The sequence below is a fragment of the Siphateles boraxobius genome, unplaced genomic scaffold, assembly GCF_051911475.1.
Source record: "Siphateles boraxobius isolate OS27281-9 unplaced genomic scaffold, OSU_SipBor_1 53, whole genome shotgun sequence".
Lineage (NCBI taxonomy): Eukaryota > Metazoa > Chordata > Actinopteri > Cypriniformes > Leuciscidae > Siphateles > Siphateles boraxobius.
The window spans coordinates 8,041,429-8,056,954 of record NW_027509175.1 but is presented as its reverse complement, the minus strand read 5'-3'; the positions used below and the strand labels follow the sequence as shown (position 1 = coordinate 8,056,954).

The 15,526-nt window shown below is 35.9% G+C and overlaps 2 protein-coding genes across 2 annotated transcripts; both read right to left on the bottom strand.

The window, feature by feature from the left end:
• Nucleotides 1-1,830: 1,830 nt before the first annotated feature.
• ndufab1a (NADH:ubiquinone oxidoreductase subunit AB1a) lies at nucleotides 1,831-3,789 on the bottom strand. Its single transcript, XM_077205284.1, has 5 exons — nucleotides 3,588-3,789; nucleotides 2,690-2,818; nucleotides 2,498-2,585; nucleotides 2,167-2,273; nucleotides 1,831-2,087 (listed from the first exon to the last, which is right to left on the bottom strand). Exons 1-4 carry the CDS (start codon nucleotides 3,744-3,746, stop codon nucleotides 2,182-2,184), a joined length of 468 nt encoding a protein of 155 aa, XP_077061399.1. The 5' UTR covers nucleotides 3,747-3,789; the 3' UTR covers nucleotides 1,831-2,087; nucleotides 2,167-2,181.
• Nucleotides 3,790-4,332: 543 nt separating this feature from the next.
• Nucleotides 4,333-12,644, bottom strand: palb2 (partner and localizer of BRCA2). Its single transcript, XM_077205283.1, has 13 exons — nucleotides 12,544-12,644; nucleotides 12,298-12,343; nucleotides 11,902-11,961; nucleotides 11,590-11,758; nucleotides 9,481-11,247; nucleotides 7,308-8,752; nucleotides 7,044-7,199; nucleotides 5,809-5,891; nucleotides 5,414-5,575; nucleotides 5,204-5,320; nucleotides 4,881-4,968; nucleotides 4,657-4,805; nucleotides 4,333-4,573 (listed from the first exon to the last, which is right to left on the bottom strand). Exons 2-13 carry the CDS (start codon nucleotides 12,334-12,336, stop codon nucleotides 4,366-4,368), a joined length of 4,443 nt encoding a protein of 1,480 aa, XP_077061398.1. The 5' UTR covers nucleotides 12,337-12,343; nucleotides 12,544-12,644; the 3' UTR covers nucleotides 4,333-4,365.
• Nucleotides 12,645-15,526: the final 2,882 nt, after the last annotated feature.

The following is a 15,526-nucleotide window of genomic DNA, read 5'->3' as shown; positions in this document are numbered from 1 at the left end:
TAGAAGGTCATTCAGAGATCATTCATTGTCAATGTTGAGTCAGTGGCTGTTTGTCTATTTAGAAGGCAGTTTTTAGAGATTGAATGCACGTAAAAAAAGTAGGCTACTAAGGAATACCATAGTATTACCACAATATCTTTGTGTGAGGATAACTATAGACAGCTCAGGTTTTAAACACAGTCCACATCAGTTTCAGTAACAAAATTTGTGAAGCCAAGTGAAAACTATACCAAAAACGTATTTTAAACTCTAACATCATTGCATTTAAAACTTTGCTTAACCATTCCCAAATGCACAAACATTCTGACACTCACAAACACACACAAAAAAGAAGGAAATGCCTGAAGCGTCCCTCCCTGGCTTCTCACCATCACAGTGAGAGGTAGGCCTATGTTCACAGACATCCACTGACATAAACACAGAGGGAGGGAGAAGGGTTTATTACACCTGAACAGGAAACGGGGCCTTATTTAAGTTCATAAGTGGAAGAAAAGAGTGTCTTTTAAATCCAAACTTTTTGAACTTAACATCAACTACAGTTCTTCTGTTTCTTTGATTTCTTAAGTCGAAGGTTAAATGTTAACCCCAAGTCTGAATGAACCCACATGATTTTATGACAATAACATATTGCTTATTTATTAAGTCTAGATTAAGGATGAATCATGTCAAAAAATAATATAATAGTTTTGCTGTAGTCCTAAATGATAAATTGAAAAATTGATAAAGATTAGTTCTCACTGAATTTGTGTTCTCTGCATTTTGCTCCTCAAGTAGACTATTTTGACTTTTATGTGTAATATTTCTGAAGGAAATACAAGGAGACAGACACATTAGTCATTTTATGTTCAAGAGCAAATCCTGAAATACACAAACTTTAGAAATGGCATTTAAGGAATCCAAATGCATGATCAAGAATGTGAAAGTATCACTATTTTAAGCCACGTTGCAATAAATGTTAATAGCTTGATGTGATTCAGGGTGTGTTAAAGGTTATAGTGGAAGATTATATTAGTTTTATTAGCATTTACTTCAGGGGGGTGAAGATTAAGTACTGGACACGAAATGTTTCCTATTATAACCCGTTTAAACTCTTGGCTCCAAACTCTGGAAGTCTTCTGGAAAAAATTCCAGTAGGTGGTGCTGTAACATACCAAATACAACCACTAAATATAAACATAAATGCGAACTCTTGCAGTTTCATGTTTTATACATTACCATTCAAAGGTTTGGGGTCAGTAGGATTCTTTTCTGTTTTGAAGGAAATTAAATACTTTTATTATTCAACAAGGATGCATTGAATTGATCAAAAAATAAAGTAGACATTTATAATCTTACAAAAGATTTCTATTTCAAACAATGTTGTTCTTTTGAATTTCATGTTCATCAAAGAATTCTGAAAAAAGGAGCTCAACTGTTTTCAATATAGATAATAACAAGAAATGTTTCTTGAGCAGAAAATCAGCATATTAGAATGATTTCTGAAGGATCATGTGACTGAAGACTGTAATGATGCTGAAAATTCAGCTTTGCATCACAGGAATAAATTACATTTTAATCAAATAAATGCAGTCTTGGTGAGAATAAGAGAATTCTTTCAAAAGCATTAAAAATTCTTATCAACCCCAAACTTTTGAACGGTGGTGTACTTCATATTGATAGTGAATCTTATAAATACTCAGTGATTTTTTTATTACATGGTTTATATTTCATAAAACAAAGAATCCTGTCAAAAACAAAACTAACTAACCTAATAATGAGCGAACCAATCACTGTGTCAAAAAGATTCACAACGTGCCTCCAAACCCAAAGACATAAATAAGGTCCTTTAAAGTGATTTAAAGTATTTATTATTGTAGTATTTATATGCATTATTGACATTATTTGCCAGCTCTTATTGTATGAATGAGGAGCTTGTGCATGCATCTAGCACACTGCAGATCACAAGCGGCAACAGACAAAATTATGAACACCGATTTAAACATGTATCTAAATACAAAAAGAATAAAGAATGGAGAAGAACAGCAGAAACATAAACAGTTCATGACAAAACCTCCATGGTCTCTGTCATCTGAAAGGATTATTTTTATCTGGAAGAAAAAGAACAAATAAACATTCATAAGCATAATCTCCACCTGAAGAGAATTTGTGAATAGTAACTAAACTCACAATGAATATGTATGCTCATTCATAGACATCCTTCTTGTCTGCGATGTACTGAACAATCTCATGTGGTGTCATCAACTTCTCTGCCTCGGCATCAGGAATCTCAAAACCTGAACACAGGAGGAAAAACTGTATCAGCTTGGTAAATACGTATCCATATGGATTGCACATTTATAACCGGCATCAGATTCTATGAAACCAACAAGAACAATGCATACATTCAAAGAATGCACAAATACAAAACAATGGTCAAAATGTGCTACTAGGGAGAACTGATCTGTTAAATGTAATACATGAAATTCGATTATAAATAATTGTAAATGCAAGTACAAACCAAATTCATCTTCCATAGCCATGATGATCTCCACCTGGTCTAAACTGTCCAATCCCAAATCCTTCATGAAGTGGGACGTAGCCTGAAGCTATAAAGATTTGATCATCAAACAATGAATCTTTAGAGTGCAATATTTTTGAAATATTTCAGACTAATATGTTGTCTATCTGATCAAACTGATGGTGTATTTACACTCTCAGGGTTGATCTTGTCATAGAGCTTCAGGACGTAGAGGACACGGTCACGGATAGTCTCTAGGCTCAATGGGGGCAAGTCACCGTACTGCCTCCACTGAAAGACCTGAAACGAACCGCCAGAAATCTGCAAAAGAAAACAAAACATGTTAGAAAGTGTATTTTAAACAAAAGATATTACTAACAGACAACTGGAGCAGTGTTGTTTGAATATTATTTAGATATGATTACGATATTAATGTTTTGAATTTGCTTTAATATTTTTATTTTCAGTTTTAGTCATTTTTAATGTTATTTATTCAACAGCTTGTTGCCAAGGCAATTTTGTATTGAAGTTTCTTCATCTAGGCCTATTATTTATATTATAATTACCGAAAACAGTCTAACAGTTTTAGTTTACAATAACAACACTGAACAGAACTGTTCAGTTCAATTATAACTGGTGGTATATGAGTATTATGATGAGATAATAAGCAATCCATATACAGAATATCAATGTAAAATAATGAGTAAAAGAAAATTGCTGCCAATATACTATACAAACATTTATTTTTTAACTTTTAAACATTCATAAAGGTTTACGTGCAATCTTGCAATGCATGCATATTATATAAAACCATTATAACTGTAGATATCATAACTGATTACAGAAAAACTGTATATCATTTAAAAGTTTAAGTATCTGTTATGCCACATAAAGATGATAAGATAACAGATTATCGTTAACTAATTCAGCTCATTTTATTTTTTCAAACCTTTTCTGTTGCTGCACCCCGTACATAAACAGAAATTAAGTGAACAGAGGCTGTTTGTCCATCATGTTGAAGTCATTATAACTAAAGACACGGGTAGGTCATTGGATGTCATCAGTCAATCACGAACACACACACACATACCTGCGCCAGCGAAGACTTGTGTCCATTAGTCAGATGTGAAAATGTTCGGCCATGAGTGAGCGGAGCTGCTGTTAATGTTGCTGCAGTGTTTACACGGTTAAAATACACGGAACGCTGGTTCAGGGATCGGACACACCGGGCAATGATGCGCGCCGCCATGTTTCTCAATCCGCTCCCACAATGCACGAGTCTGCCAATGCGCATGCGCGACACACTGTTCACACGTAACATCCAAAACAGTTTTTCGTATTACTTATATACATGTATATGTGTGCATGTTATTTTGATCACACATACTATATTACATATTCAAATATTCTACAACATCAAATATCAATGGAGAGCGTCAACTATAGAAGCAATGTTGTCACCTTTTCTTTTTGTGTTCATTTTATGTTGCGTTGATATCGGCATTCATTAAAAAATGGGAAAAATAATATAGTTCGACACTCTCTTTAAAACATTAAGAGTTTTTAATCTTTCACAAGAAAATTCCCAGAATCATATTTTATTTTGTAAAATATATTTTTACACATCACATCCAAAAAGTACAAATATTTCTCTGATTATGCATATATTAACTAACAAATAGCTGTGGCAGTATTGAAATTTAACAACTAAACAAACACAAATTAACAAATCTATCTTGTGTAATCTTGATATTCCTTTAATTTTCTTAATGATTTTAACAGTGTAATTATGTATTGTTTACCAATGGTGTTAAATAACACTTCTTTTTTCCCCCTTTCATTTAACAAGTAATTGAAGTGGGATCTGTTTACGTAGATTTATAATGAAACACACTAACATCCCCATTTAGATATCCCGTCAGCAGAGTGTTTGGCCCTGCCCATCGAGCTAGCCGACACAACTCATCCAGCACAACAACAACTTTAGCCATGCTTCCTTTGAGATCCCAAACAGCAAGATGACCAGACTGAAAAACCCCAACAAGCCCAGAGCCCAAGACATCACCATCTATTAACCTAGAGAAAGAGAGTAATATTGATTCAACTGTACTGTTAACATTGAATACTAATATCACAATATTTATCGCTTGAAGTCTTACTGCAGTTTGTGTTGATCAGGAAACTTTATAGAGATCAGTGTGATGTGTTTGCCAGTGAGAGGATTTGTTGCAATCAGAGTAAAAAGGGATGCGTTACTGTCTTCATCGCACACATTTCCAGCATTTTGAAGCAATACACACAGCACACCCTGCAGGAATGAAAGCACAAGGTCATTACTGACACATAGTCATTCTAGTACCACAAGAACAATACACTAACTTACTCTGTAAGAATATCCCTTAATGCAGTTTGTCATGGTTAAAGTCTTTTCCAGGTTTATAGTCTGAAGCAGCTGGCCTGAATTTATTTTCCTGAAATACACAGTTAATAGATAAATCAATTATAAAATTAATATACTAACAAAACAAGATATAATAAGTACTAAGTCATTTACAGACTCAAAATTTAACCCAGCTGTTAGTACCATATCAGAAAGTAATTTAATCAGAAGTTAATAATAAATAAAAACTCAATGTACAATATGGATACAGTTAAAAAAAGTTTCCTAAAAGAAAGTTTAAGACTCAATATTGCCCAATTCATCACCATATGAGGAGGGTTTTACATTCTGTCCAACCAATCAGAGCATCTTTTTCACCCTCTACAACTGCCAGGGTCCGAATGTTCTGCTTAGCAGAGACGAAGGGAAGAGTGTTCACTACCCTGAAACACAAGTAAATAATGAATATTTTTACTAAAATATTTCAAGTGAATGATATTTTAAAAAGGTTTCATACTCATGATGGTTTGTGTTACCTTCCCTCTTGAGTCACTGTTAACACATTGACTCTTTGTTGATCTCCAGGGGTGGAGCAACACACAAGCCGACAGTTAGACACACCCACCACTGCTTGCAATGTGTCCTTGCACACCACGTTCTGAGAGAACGTCCCATCCATACTTGGACAGCAGAGCACTCTGCACTCAAGAACACAGAGTGAATTAGCTAAACGTTTAATTCAAGTTTATTGAATTCTGACACAAAAACACATCTTGGTTTTTTCAGCGCAGTCTTCGTAGGGTTTGAGTTCAGTGAGAATGTTTTCAAAAGAGGAATTAAAAAATAATTGAGGTGATGGGAGACGAAAATAACACAGTTTTGATCCACATAATGGTAAATTTGCCATTTTATATTATGCAATTTTTATTACCTTGCTTCTGTGATTTCCAAGTGACCCAGAGTCACACAAAGCAAGCCAGAAGAGTCTGGAATCTCTTGCAAAGACATAACGGGCTACAAATACAAAGACAGGAGTCAAAGCAGAGGGACGCAGACATATTTTTTAAATATATTGTGATAAAGAGTTAGTCACCCACAAGTGAAAATTCTTTCATCATTTACTCGCCCTCATGTTGTTCAAAACCCATAAGACAAAATCTTCAAAACACAAATTAAGATATTTTTAATGAAACCTAACAGGTTTCTGTCCCTCCATTGAAATTCCAGGCAAAAACTTTTATTTACACCTAAACAAGGATAAACACACATAGAGCACATCACATGTGGTAAACACGGAATCTCAAACGTACTTGCGTGTTTCACGAGAATCAACAAGGCTTGTTCTAGTGCAAGACGCTTGCATGTGATGCACGTATAAGCTTCCGTGTTTACCAATATGTGATGCTCTGTGTATTTATATGTGAATAAAAGTCGAAATTAAATCTCTGCATCATAAAATTATCATGTCTCTTCACAAGATTTGGATTAAACAACTCAATTCATATGGATTCGTTTTACCATGCCTTTAAGAGCTTTTCAGATCATTAAGTTTTGGTTAATTGAACTTTCAATGGAGGGAAAGAAACCTCGCAGGTTTCATTAAATAATATCTTAATTTGTATTTCAAATTTTAATCAAAGGGTAAGTAAATTATGACAGAATTTTCATTCATGGGGGAACTACCCCTTTAAAGTAGGCATGAAACAGAAGTTGTGATAGTCTTTTCTGCCCTATTGTGATGTGTATCCAAGTGAAATGGCTTCTGGAATGAGAAAAAGGCGGGTTTCGTCCTCGGTAATTGATTGGATCATAGGAATTTGGGTGTTGCTTGCTAAATGGAGGCAGATTTGAGTGCCAATTTGCAGTCAGTTGTGGAGGATATTTAGTTCCACCCTCTGCCAAGACAAACGTCATGAAGAGAGCAGGTGCCGTTTCGAGGGGGAAAGGAGGTTGAGGTTTTTGATTAAAGATTACGAAGGCACATGAATTAAAAAAAACTATGTGCAAAGATAAATAATTTATAATAAACAATGCAACATTCTGTAAAATAAGAATGATCAATTATGATATCATGAGGACTTTAAACTTCCATGCCACAAGTCTTCCATGCAATTCTTTTAATTTATGCTGTGATTTATGATGAAATGCTGTAGCAAACTGGATTACCTGTGCAAATGTCCAGGTGTGTAAAAGACTCCATGGCTGAACTCCTTTCATCTGAGCCCAAAGACAAACGCACCATTCTCCTGCCACACAAATGCACCAGTCCTCCGACGGCCATCGCACCAAACACAAGTCCAACACGCATCCGCCCTCCAGTGCCTGAATACAAAGACAAGCACCCTCCACATACATTTTCAGGTAATCAGACAATCAAGCACATATCATTGCTTTCCAATCAATAAATTATTTCTTATAATTTATTGACACCTTAAAAGTGTGCATCTCTTGCAGGACTGCAGAACAACCAGCTGCATCAGAGAATGATGTGGCAATTAGGGTTTCCTCATGTAATGTCCGATTGTTGGATTCATCAGTGTTACGTTCCTCTGACTGAGTTCTGTTATTGTCGGAACCTGTCGTTGTTTCCGTTCTCCGATTGGTGGAAGTGTCCAAAGAGGTTGTCTCAACAGGAGTTTGACCTACATTACCAGATATAAACTGTTTCACATTTGTAACGGCATTACTTTGGATTTCTAACCTGAGCTCAGGGCATTTATAGGTTTTAACCTCCATTTCAAAATTGTTCTGGGTTTGGATTTCAGACTCAGAAAGAGTTTTAAAAATCCCTGGTTCAGGAATATTGTGCAGTTCAACTTCATTTTCTGGTGTGCAATTGATTTTATTTTCACATTTAAGATTGCTTTCTGTATCGAAAGCGCATTCACGTACCAGTTCCTTTTCCAAGATGCATGAGGACTCCCTTTCTGTGCCGTTTAGGTTTTCATATTCCAGTGTAGTATTGTTTTGGGATGGAGTACCTGGTTTCACAGTTTTTTTAACTTTTGTCATTGTTTCTTGACTCATTTCAGTTTGATTCTGTGTTTCAGAACCTCCCTGATCTCCACTTCTAGTAAAGAAACAATTTTTGATGATCCAGACTGATTCTGGAGACGCACCCCCCTTAAGTGAGACTGAAGAGGGAGACCTAAGGACACCAGATGAAGAAAAGAGAGGTGACCGGAGGTCTATGGGTGAACCTGGAATCAAAAAGTGAGGGGACATTCCTAAAGATGGTAGTAGAGGATCTTGACCTTTCTGTATTTGTGGGGTCAGAGATGGACTTAAATTCAGTATCTCGGGGCAAAGTGAGGTGTTCTCAGAGAGCATGTGTGATTCTTTAAGCATCTGGTTTATGTGAAGCTCACTAATGTTTTCAGATTCTGAAGATTCTACTTTTTTCTCATTACTTATTCTTTTGTCTGTTTCAGTTTGGCAAAACTGTCTGCTGTCCATCAGATCTGAGGAGATGGTCTTTGTTTCATTTACAACATTGAGGCCCTTCTGTATTTCTGACTGTGATTGTTCAGTGGGGTCAGACTGACGAAGTGGTAAACTATCCTCATGAGAAGAGGTAGTTAAGGGTTCTGGAGTAAAAAGTTCACTCTCTGAGTAGCGTGCTTCACAATTACTTATTCTTCCACTATCTCTCTGGCACCTCCTGCTCTGCCGTGTGTTGTACACTAGGGGACGCTGTGCAAATGGTTCTACGGCTGAAGTTGATGAGCGCAACAGTTTGAGCTTTAGTTGTCCAAAATCCTTATCAGGTAGGTGGAAATCCTGGATATCAACAGCGGCCAACAGTCTAGATTTCATATCCTTTTCTTGCAGAGCTTGAATGAGTGAAGCTAATGATGGCAGAAGAGGTGACTGATCTAAAATGCAAAACGTATTCACAAACATTAATGTGTACATGACTGTTACACCATAATTCTTATTCAAATCTATGCATTTGGCAGATACTTTTATAGAGGGTATGCACATGATGTCACAGTAGGCTGGCAGCTTTGGTGTTTAGCTTAAATGCTGCGAAAACCCACAAAATACATCTAAAATAGGAAGGAGCTTCACGATTGACTGTACAAATAGATTCAACAAGAAATCAGAGCAATCTTTTTACAGACTTACGAAAGCTATGGAAAAGCAAAGGGATCGCTGCAATTCGCAGAAACAATTGGAATTCAGGCAGCGAAACGTGGATTTACAGTTATCATTTTGTGTCAGATATGTTGGATTTCGGGGTAAAATTATACCCTAGGTTATTAAATGTATTGACAACTCAATTAAATATTTAGCATCTTATATTCTGCGTAACTGTAAAGTTTTTGTCAACGTTTGTTAACTGTCGAGTTTGACTGCCTTTGATTTAAGGTTTTACTCCTGTTTTCTCAGTTTCCCCTATTTAAACAAGACATGTTACAGGACGTTGTCAGGCTGAGAGGGCAGGAAAGTGACGTCAATGCATATCCTTTATTCAAACATTTTATAATTATGTTCAAGCATTCCCTGGGAAATTAACCCATGACTTTGCCATTGCTAGCGCCATGGTCTACTGTTTGAGCCGGGAATATATTAAAAAATACATTCAGAAAAAAAAACTTACCATCTTTATTAGAACTAGTCTGAAACTCTCTTCCAGTTTGTCTACGTTTTCTTCGGAAAATAGGGTATAAATTTGAACCCGGGAGGAGTTGGGAATCAAAGTAAAGTTGAGAATCTGGGAGATGCTTAAAATCTTGAGTAACTCCTTGCTCTGGACTTGTCTTCAAATTCATGGTAGGCCCAGGAGACTGGATTAGCCAAGACTTTGTCTGTGGCCGTTCGAGGACCAACTGTGATTGGCTGGGTGATTCAGTGTCAGATTTTGATTCAAGTAGAGACTCTGAATCTGCTTGAGAAACACTTGCAGGATGTGAAATTGTACAATCTAGAGCAGCTTTGGCACATGAGGATCTACCTATAGTGCTTCTTCGACGGCCTCTCCTCCCTCTCCTCCCTCTTCCTCTGCATCTGGCCTGGTACAAATCAGAATCCACAAGAAGTTGGGAATCAAAGTAAAGCTGAGAATCTGGGAGTTGCTTAAAATCTTGAGTAACTCCTTGCTCCGGACTTGTCTTCAAACTCACTATAGGCCCAGGTGACTGGATTGGCCGAGATTCTACCTGTGGCTGTTCAAGGACCAATTCTGATTGGCTGGGTGATTCAGTGTCAGACTTTGATTCTATTAGAGACTCTGAATCTGCTTGAGAATCACTTGCAGGATTTGATATTGTAATATCTAGAGCAGCTTTGGCACATGAGGGCCTACATATAGTGCTTCTTCTACGGCCTCTCCTCCCTCTCCGACCTCTTCCTCCGCATCTGGCCTGGTCTGTGGACTTGCAGACTGAACGCTCTGGGGTCATGTGTTCTCTACCACTCACTTGCGATTGGCTGAGCCTCCGTCTGCCCCGCCCCCCAGTGAGCTGGCTGTAAATGACAGCATCTAGATCGATAGAGCTTTGAGATGCAGCCATACGCCGTGTCGTCCGAATATAATACTCCACAGGAAACGGTAATCCCTCAACTAGCGTGCAGGAGTCAAGAATACCAGATGAAAACGAGGAATGTTTAATATCTATCCTGTCATCATAACCTTTATTAGAGTCTGTGAACGACTGGTTAGTTTGTTTAAGCATCTCTTCTGATTTGTCAGTAATCTGTACTGCCTTAGATGACTGAGGGAAAGATGAGGTTTGAATAGACACTGCTGAACTTGACTGTATTTTTTTCTCAACAGGCCGATCAATCAGAGGTATGTTAACCTCCTCCTGGCTACAGTGAATGTTTTGAATTTCTAAATGATTTTCTTTACTTGAAATCATTAGCAGTTTGTTATCTGATTGGATCACAGAGGAGTTTAATTCACAACGCCCCTCTCTTTTCGCACCATCCTCCAGTTCTTGTGATGCTTTAGCAATTTTACAATCTGTCCTTACTCCTATAGGCCTATACTGGTTTTTCTTCCCCTCAGCTGGCATCATCTTCATATTTCTTTCTTTTTTCTTTTCACAGCCCTTCTCTTCCTTCTTAACTTCATTTCTCACTCCTTTCCGACCATTCTCTTTATCAGTACATTCACTACCCTTTTCACGAATTTGGTCTCCACTTCTGTCTCTTTCTTTCTCTTGGCTGATGTCAGTGTCTGATTCTCGCTCTTTGTTCTGTAGGCGCAATCGACTGCGCTTAGAACGCAGGCGGTGGGCAGGGCTTCGTCTGCATGCAGGGGAGTACAAAGGCGGTGTGGATGCAATCTCTGCAAGTTCCAATTGTATGGCAGGGATTTTCTGTACAGTAGAAAAACCAGAGCTGTTTCTTTCTGCAACTATGTCTGAAACAGCAAAAAGAAAACCAGTTTATTAGTATTTGGATTTAATTACCATCTAAATTGTTATGCATACTGTTATGCATTTAACAACCTTTTTTATTTTATTTGAACAGCCTTTAACATTGACATTACAACTAAGTCTGGGTAAATAAACATTTTGATAATTTTTCAATGTAAGTCTATGTGATGTTAAATAAAAATTAAAATTAATTGAGAATATAACAATTAAAAGCTAATTCAAAATATGAATAATACTATAATCGTATATAAATAATATAAAATAAGACTGGTAAATCTATTTTCTGTATCTATTCATGTTAGATTTCACCCTGAAGCTGGCCTTACTGTTCCTTAATTGCAGATTCTGATGGTTTTCAGAATATTCTGGGGTCGGCATGGAAGGAGTCTCAATAGATGACTCAGATGTGTGTGAAAAATCAATCTGTGTAAATGTGGTGTGGTCAGAGTCTCTGTTCTCCACACGCCTGCAAGTAGCATCACGATGCTCTGCTCTCTAAACAAAAAACACAACATTAATTAAAAGGTTTTAACAAGTTCAATTTTATGTCAATTCAAGCTCTATTATACTGCCGATATCATTGTTTTAACATCAGTTTAACTGATTCTTGCATAATCACAAATACAGCATGTATTTACCTGCAGTCTCTGTGCTGTCCTCTCATACTCTTGCTTAAGCTGCTCCAGTCGTCTCCTCAGCTAAAACAAGAAATTAATGACAAATGAAATGTTTTTATCTGTCATGTTCATTAAAAACATTAAACACTAAACAATTAATAAATGTTAATCTTACAATAATAGTATATGGTACATTTAAAAGTACTACTAGGGTAAAGAGAGGATGTCATATGTTAATACCATTGCACTAACGTTACACCAAGTATACTGAAAAAGGTACAATAGAATTTATATAGTACTCCAGTTTAATTCAAAGAATACCATGGTACAAGTAACTGTCAAAAACAACATATATGACCATGGCAGGTTAGTTTTCCCAAATGGTGCTTCCATAAATATATAAACATACGAACTTACTGTTTCTTTATCTTCGTTATGGAGAATCTCCTCTGACATCCTGTAACTAATATGCTAATATGTTATTTATTTATTTATTTATTTATTTACTAGATGAAGTTAACGTTATACATTTGACATGAAAACATTACGAGAATCTCAACTGTAAACAACCATACAAACATCTGACTGAGATGCACTTATGAATAAACACCGGTTTGGCTGGCCAAACGATCATTTTAATTTACTAAACGTTCGTTTACATACCCAGGAGAAAATTTGTACTCTTAAAAGTTGTTTTTGTCTTCTGTTTCTATCCTGACTAGACTCAACCTTCCCGCGAGTTCTGACTGCAGACACAAACAATCGATAACAGATCACATTCTGTGAACTTTAGGATAATGTTACTCGATTTTTTGCCAATGGTATTAAAATTGTATATTGTAACAATATACATATAAACTATCATAAAATCGGATTAAATGACCTCTAGTAGAGAATAATTTAGATTTAAACAGACGTTTGCATTATCCTTCTCATCGGGACTCTGTAGTAATGTCTGAATAGCAGACTTTTTCTAAGTAGCATATCTATATGGCTCTGCCTACTACTACCAAAGACTTTATAAAGACGACTTGTATATAGTCTTAAAGGGACTTTGCTGCTTCTTTGTGAAAGAAGCCGCAGATTTGGGTCTGATGTGGTAGGATTCAACTTTTGTCTCGCATCTGTAGGGTTATCGACATCAATAGATTCAATATTACCTAAAGGTGTCTATTTGCATAAGAGGGAACGATTCCCTCAGTTGTCAAGTAGCCTACATAAAGATCACGTGTAGTAGAATAATATAGATAAAATAGTTATATTAGCAGGTGTAACAGTTCGTTTTATTGAAGCTTCTGCTCATGACCATTGTCATTACTTAAATAAGCAACTTAAATTATAATGAATGTCCATTAAACAACCCTATGGCCCACCAACCCCCAATTTTCCTGAAATGAAATAAACATTTAACAAAATAAAATATAGACCAACTTAAACTTATTTAATTTCAGCCAAAGCAACATCACTAATTTTAATTTAGTTTAACTTGATGTAGGCTGAAATGAAAAGAATAATAACTAAATGGACATTTAGTTACAGTACAAAAAGAAAAGTAGGTTACCAAATAAAAAAAAATATATATACTGTATATATATATATATATATATATATATATATATATATATATATACATATATAAACTATGATAGTATATCTCAGAAGGCACTGTTAGAGTGATTATACTTTTTCTGAAGAAAATGTGAGTGGTGCTTGTCCATCTCACTTCATTGACACTGGTGCAACCACCTTGCCACAAAGACTCCTTCAAGGAAAAAAAAGGACTACTTTTTATTACTTTAGAAAAGTAATAGGATGTCGCCTTATAAGCTGCACAACTTGGGTGCAGCTTATTAAGGAGGGTTTGCATCAACAGGTCATTCATTCTTTGCAAGCATGGACAGCAAGGGCCAATGCAAGGACGGTGGATCTCCGTCATGGTTCCTTGGAGGTGATAGTGTTGTGTACAATGTGCATTTGTGCAGTAAAGAGGACGGCTACCAATATGTATGTCAATCCTGGGGATTTACACAAAATGTCAGCTCTCTGCTCTTTAACATTTGCTGCTGATGTCTAAAGGTCACTTGCACCTGAGACCTACAACAGCACAAACAGGCTTATTTGCTCTAATAAATATAATCACAATGCACTAATGCTGCATTAAATATATTAATAAACATGACAATGTTCAGAAAAGGCAGGACTGAAAGCCAAATTAATGTCTCTTATGTTATTCAGATACAGATATGGAAATAAACACTTTGACTGTCTGCATCCAGACTTGCGTCAACTGTTTGTGTGGAAAATGTCGGTGCTCTGAGGTGGCCGTGTGTATTACCATCCCTATCTGATACCATGATTTTAATATGCAATGAATGGAAACTCACCTCTGACGTGATGAGCTCATGAAACACTTGTTTGGAGTATTACTGACCTCAGGATACTCTTTCTGTCTTCACTTAATGATAGTTAGGCTTAAAAACGCTTAATGACAATCAGGCCTTGCTTAAGCAAGCATTTGCTGCATTATTTTATATATTTTATTTGAATAAGTTTTCAACAGTTTTCAAATGCAAGGACAACATAATGAAACGTGACTAATTAAGCTAATTTGGTCTTATGAAAGTCTTTGAAAGGGAGCCAATACATCAAGATCGAGATGATTAAATATTAGACATAAAATAACAGGCTTGTTCACACATTAGTTCAATAATTAACCCTGATGTTAGATATAGGCGTACTTGCAGGGCAGAGTAAAAAAAACTTTTCGATAGTTTGCCAAACCAACTACAATTATCGGGCTGAGAAATCCTGATCCACATATTCTTACCATGCTGTATCCAGAAGTTTAAAACGGTCTAACTATATTTTATTTTTTTAAACAGAACAAATGTAGCGATACACTTTTCAAACAGTATGCTTTCATTGGAAAAAAATGTGCATATACTTTTAATCATTTTCCACTCTGAAATTGCTTGCAAATTTTACAAATAATTACTAAGGAACAGAAAGTAGACTAATGCATTGAATTACATATAAAATTGAAGCAGAAAGACTGAAATAGTATTTTCTTGTAAAACACACTCCAGCGATCTTTGTTTTATTTACTGTCACCTGTCTACTAAATATTTTTTACTATAAAATGAAAGCCATATATCTAACCAAGTTGTGTTCAAAATTTAAAGTTGATATCACAAAAATTGAAGTTGCCATGAGATTTTGTTTAGGCGTCATACCAAAAATAGCCACCAGGTGCCATTGAATTCCATTCAATTTAATTGTATGCATTCTGCCATAACAAATTAATAAATTTCTATTCAAATATCACTTCTGTCACTAAATATGGAACATTGAGACTCAGACCTTTCTGACAATATGTGTTTTGTCAAGATTAGAAAAGGTTTTGATAATAAATTATGAAAGATGATGCCCACAAGGGGAGGAGCCTAATACAATAATTTAGAGTACCGTTTCTATGGTAACGCAACGTCCAATTTCAAAACGTTTTTTTTTTCACAGGATGAATTCCGAGTTTGTAAGCTTTCAAATGATACCTAATATATTATAACTACTAAAATATGTGATGTAATAATAAAAAATGATATATATATAATATATATTATACTTTTTAGAGAACATTTTACTTTAC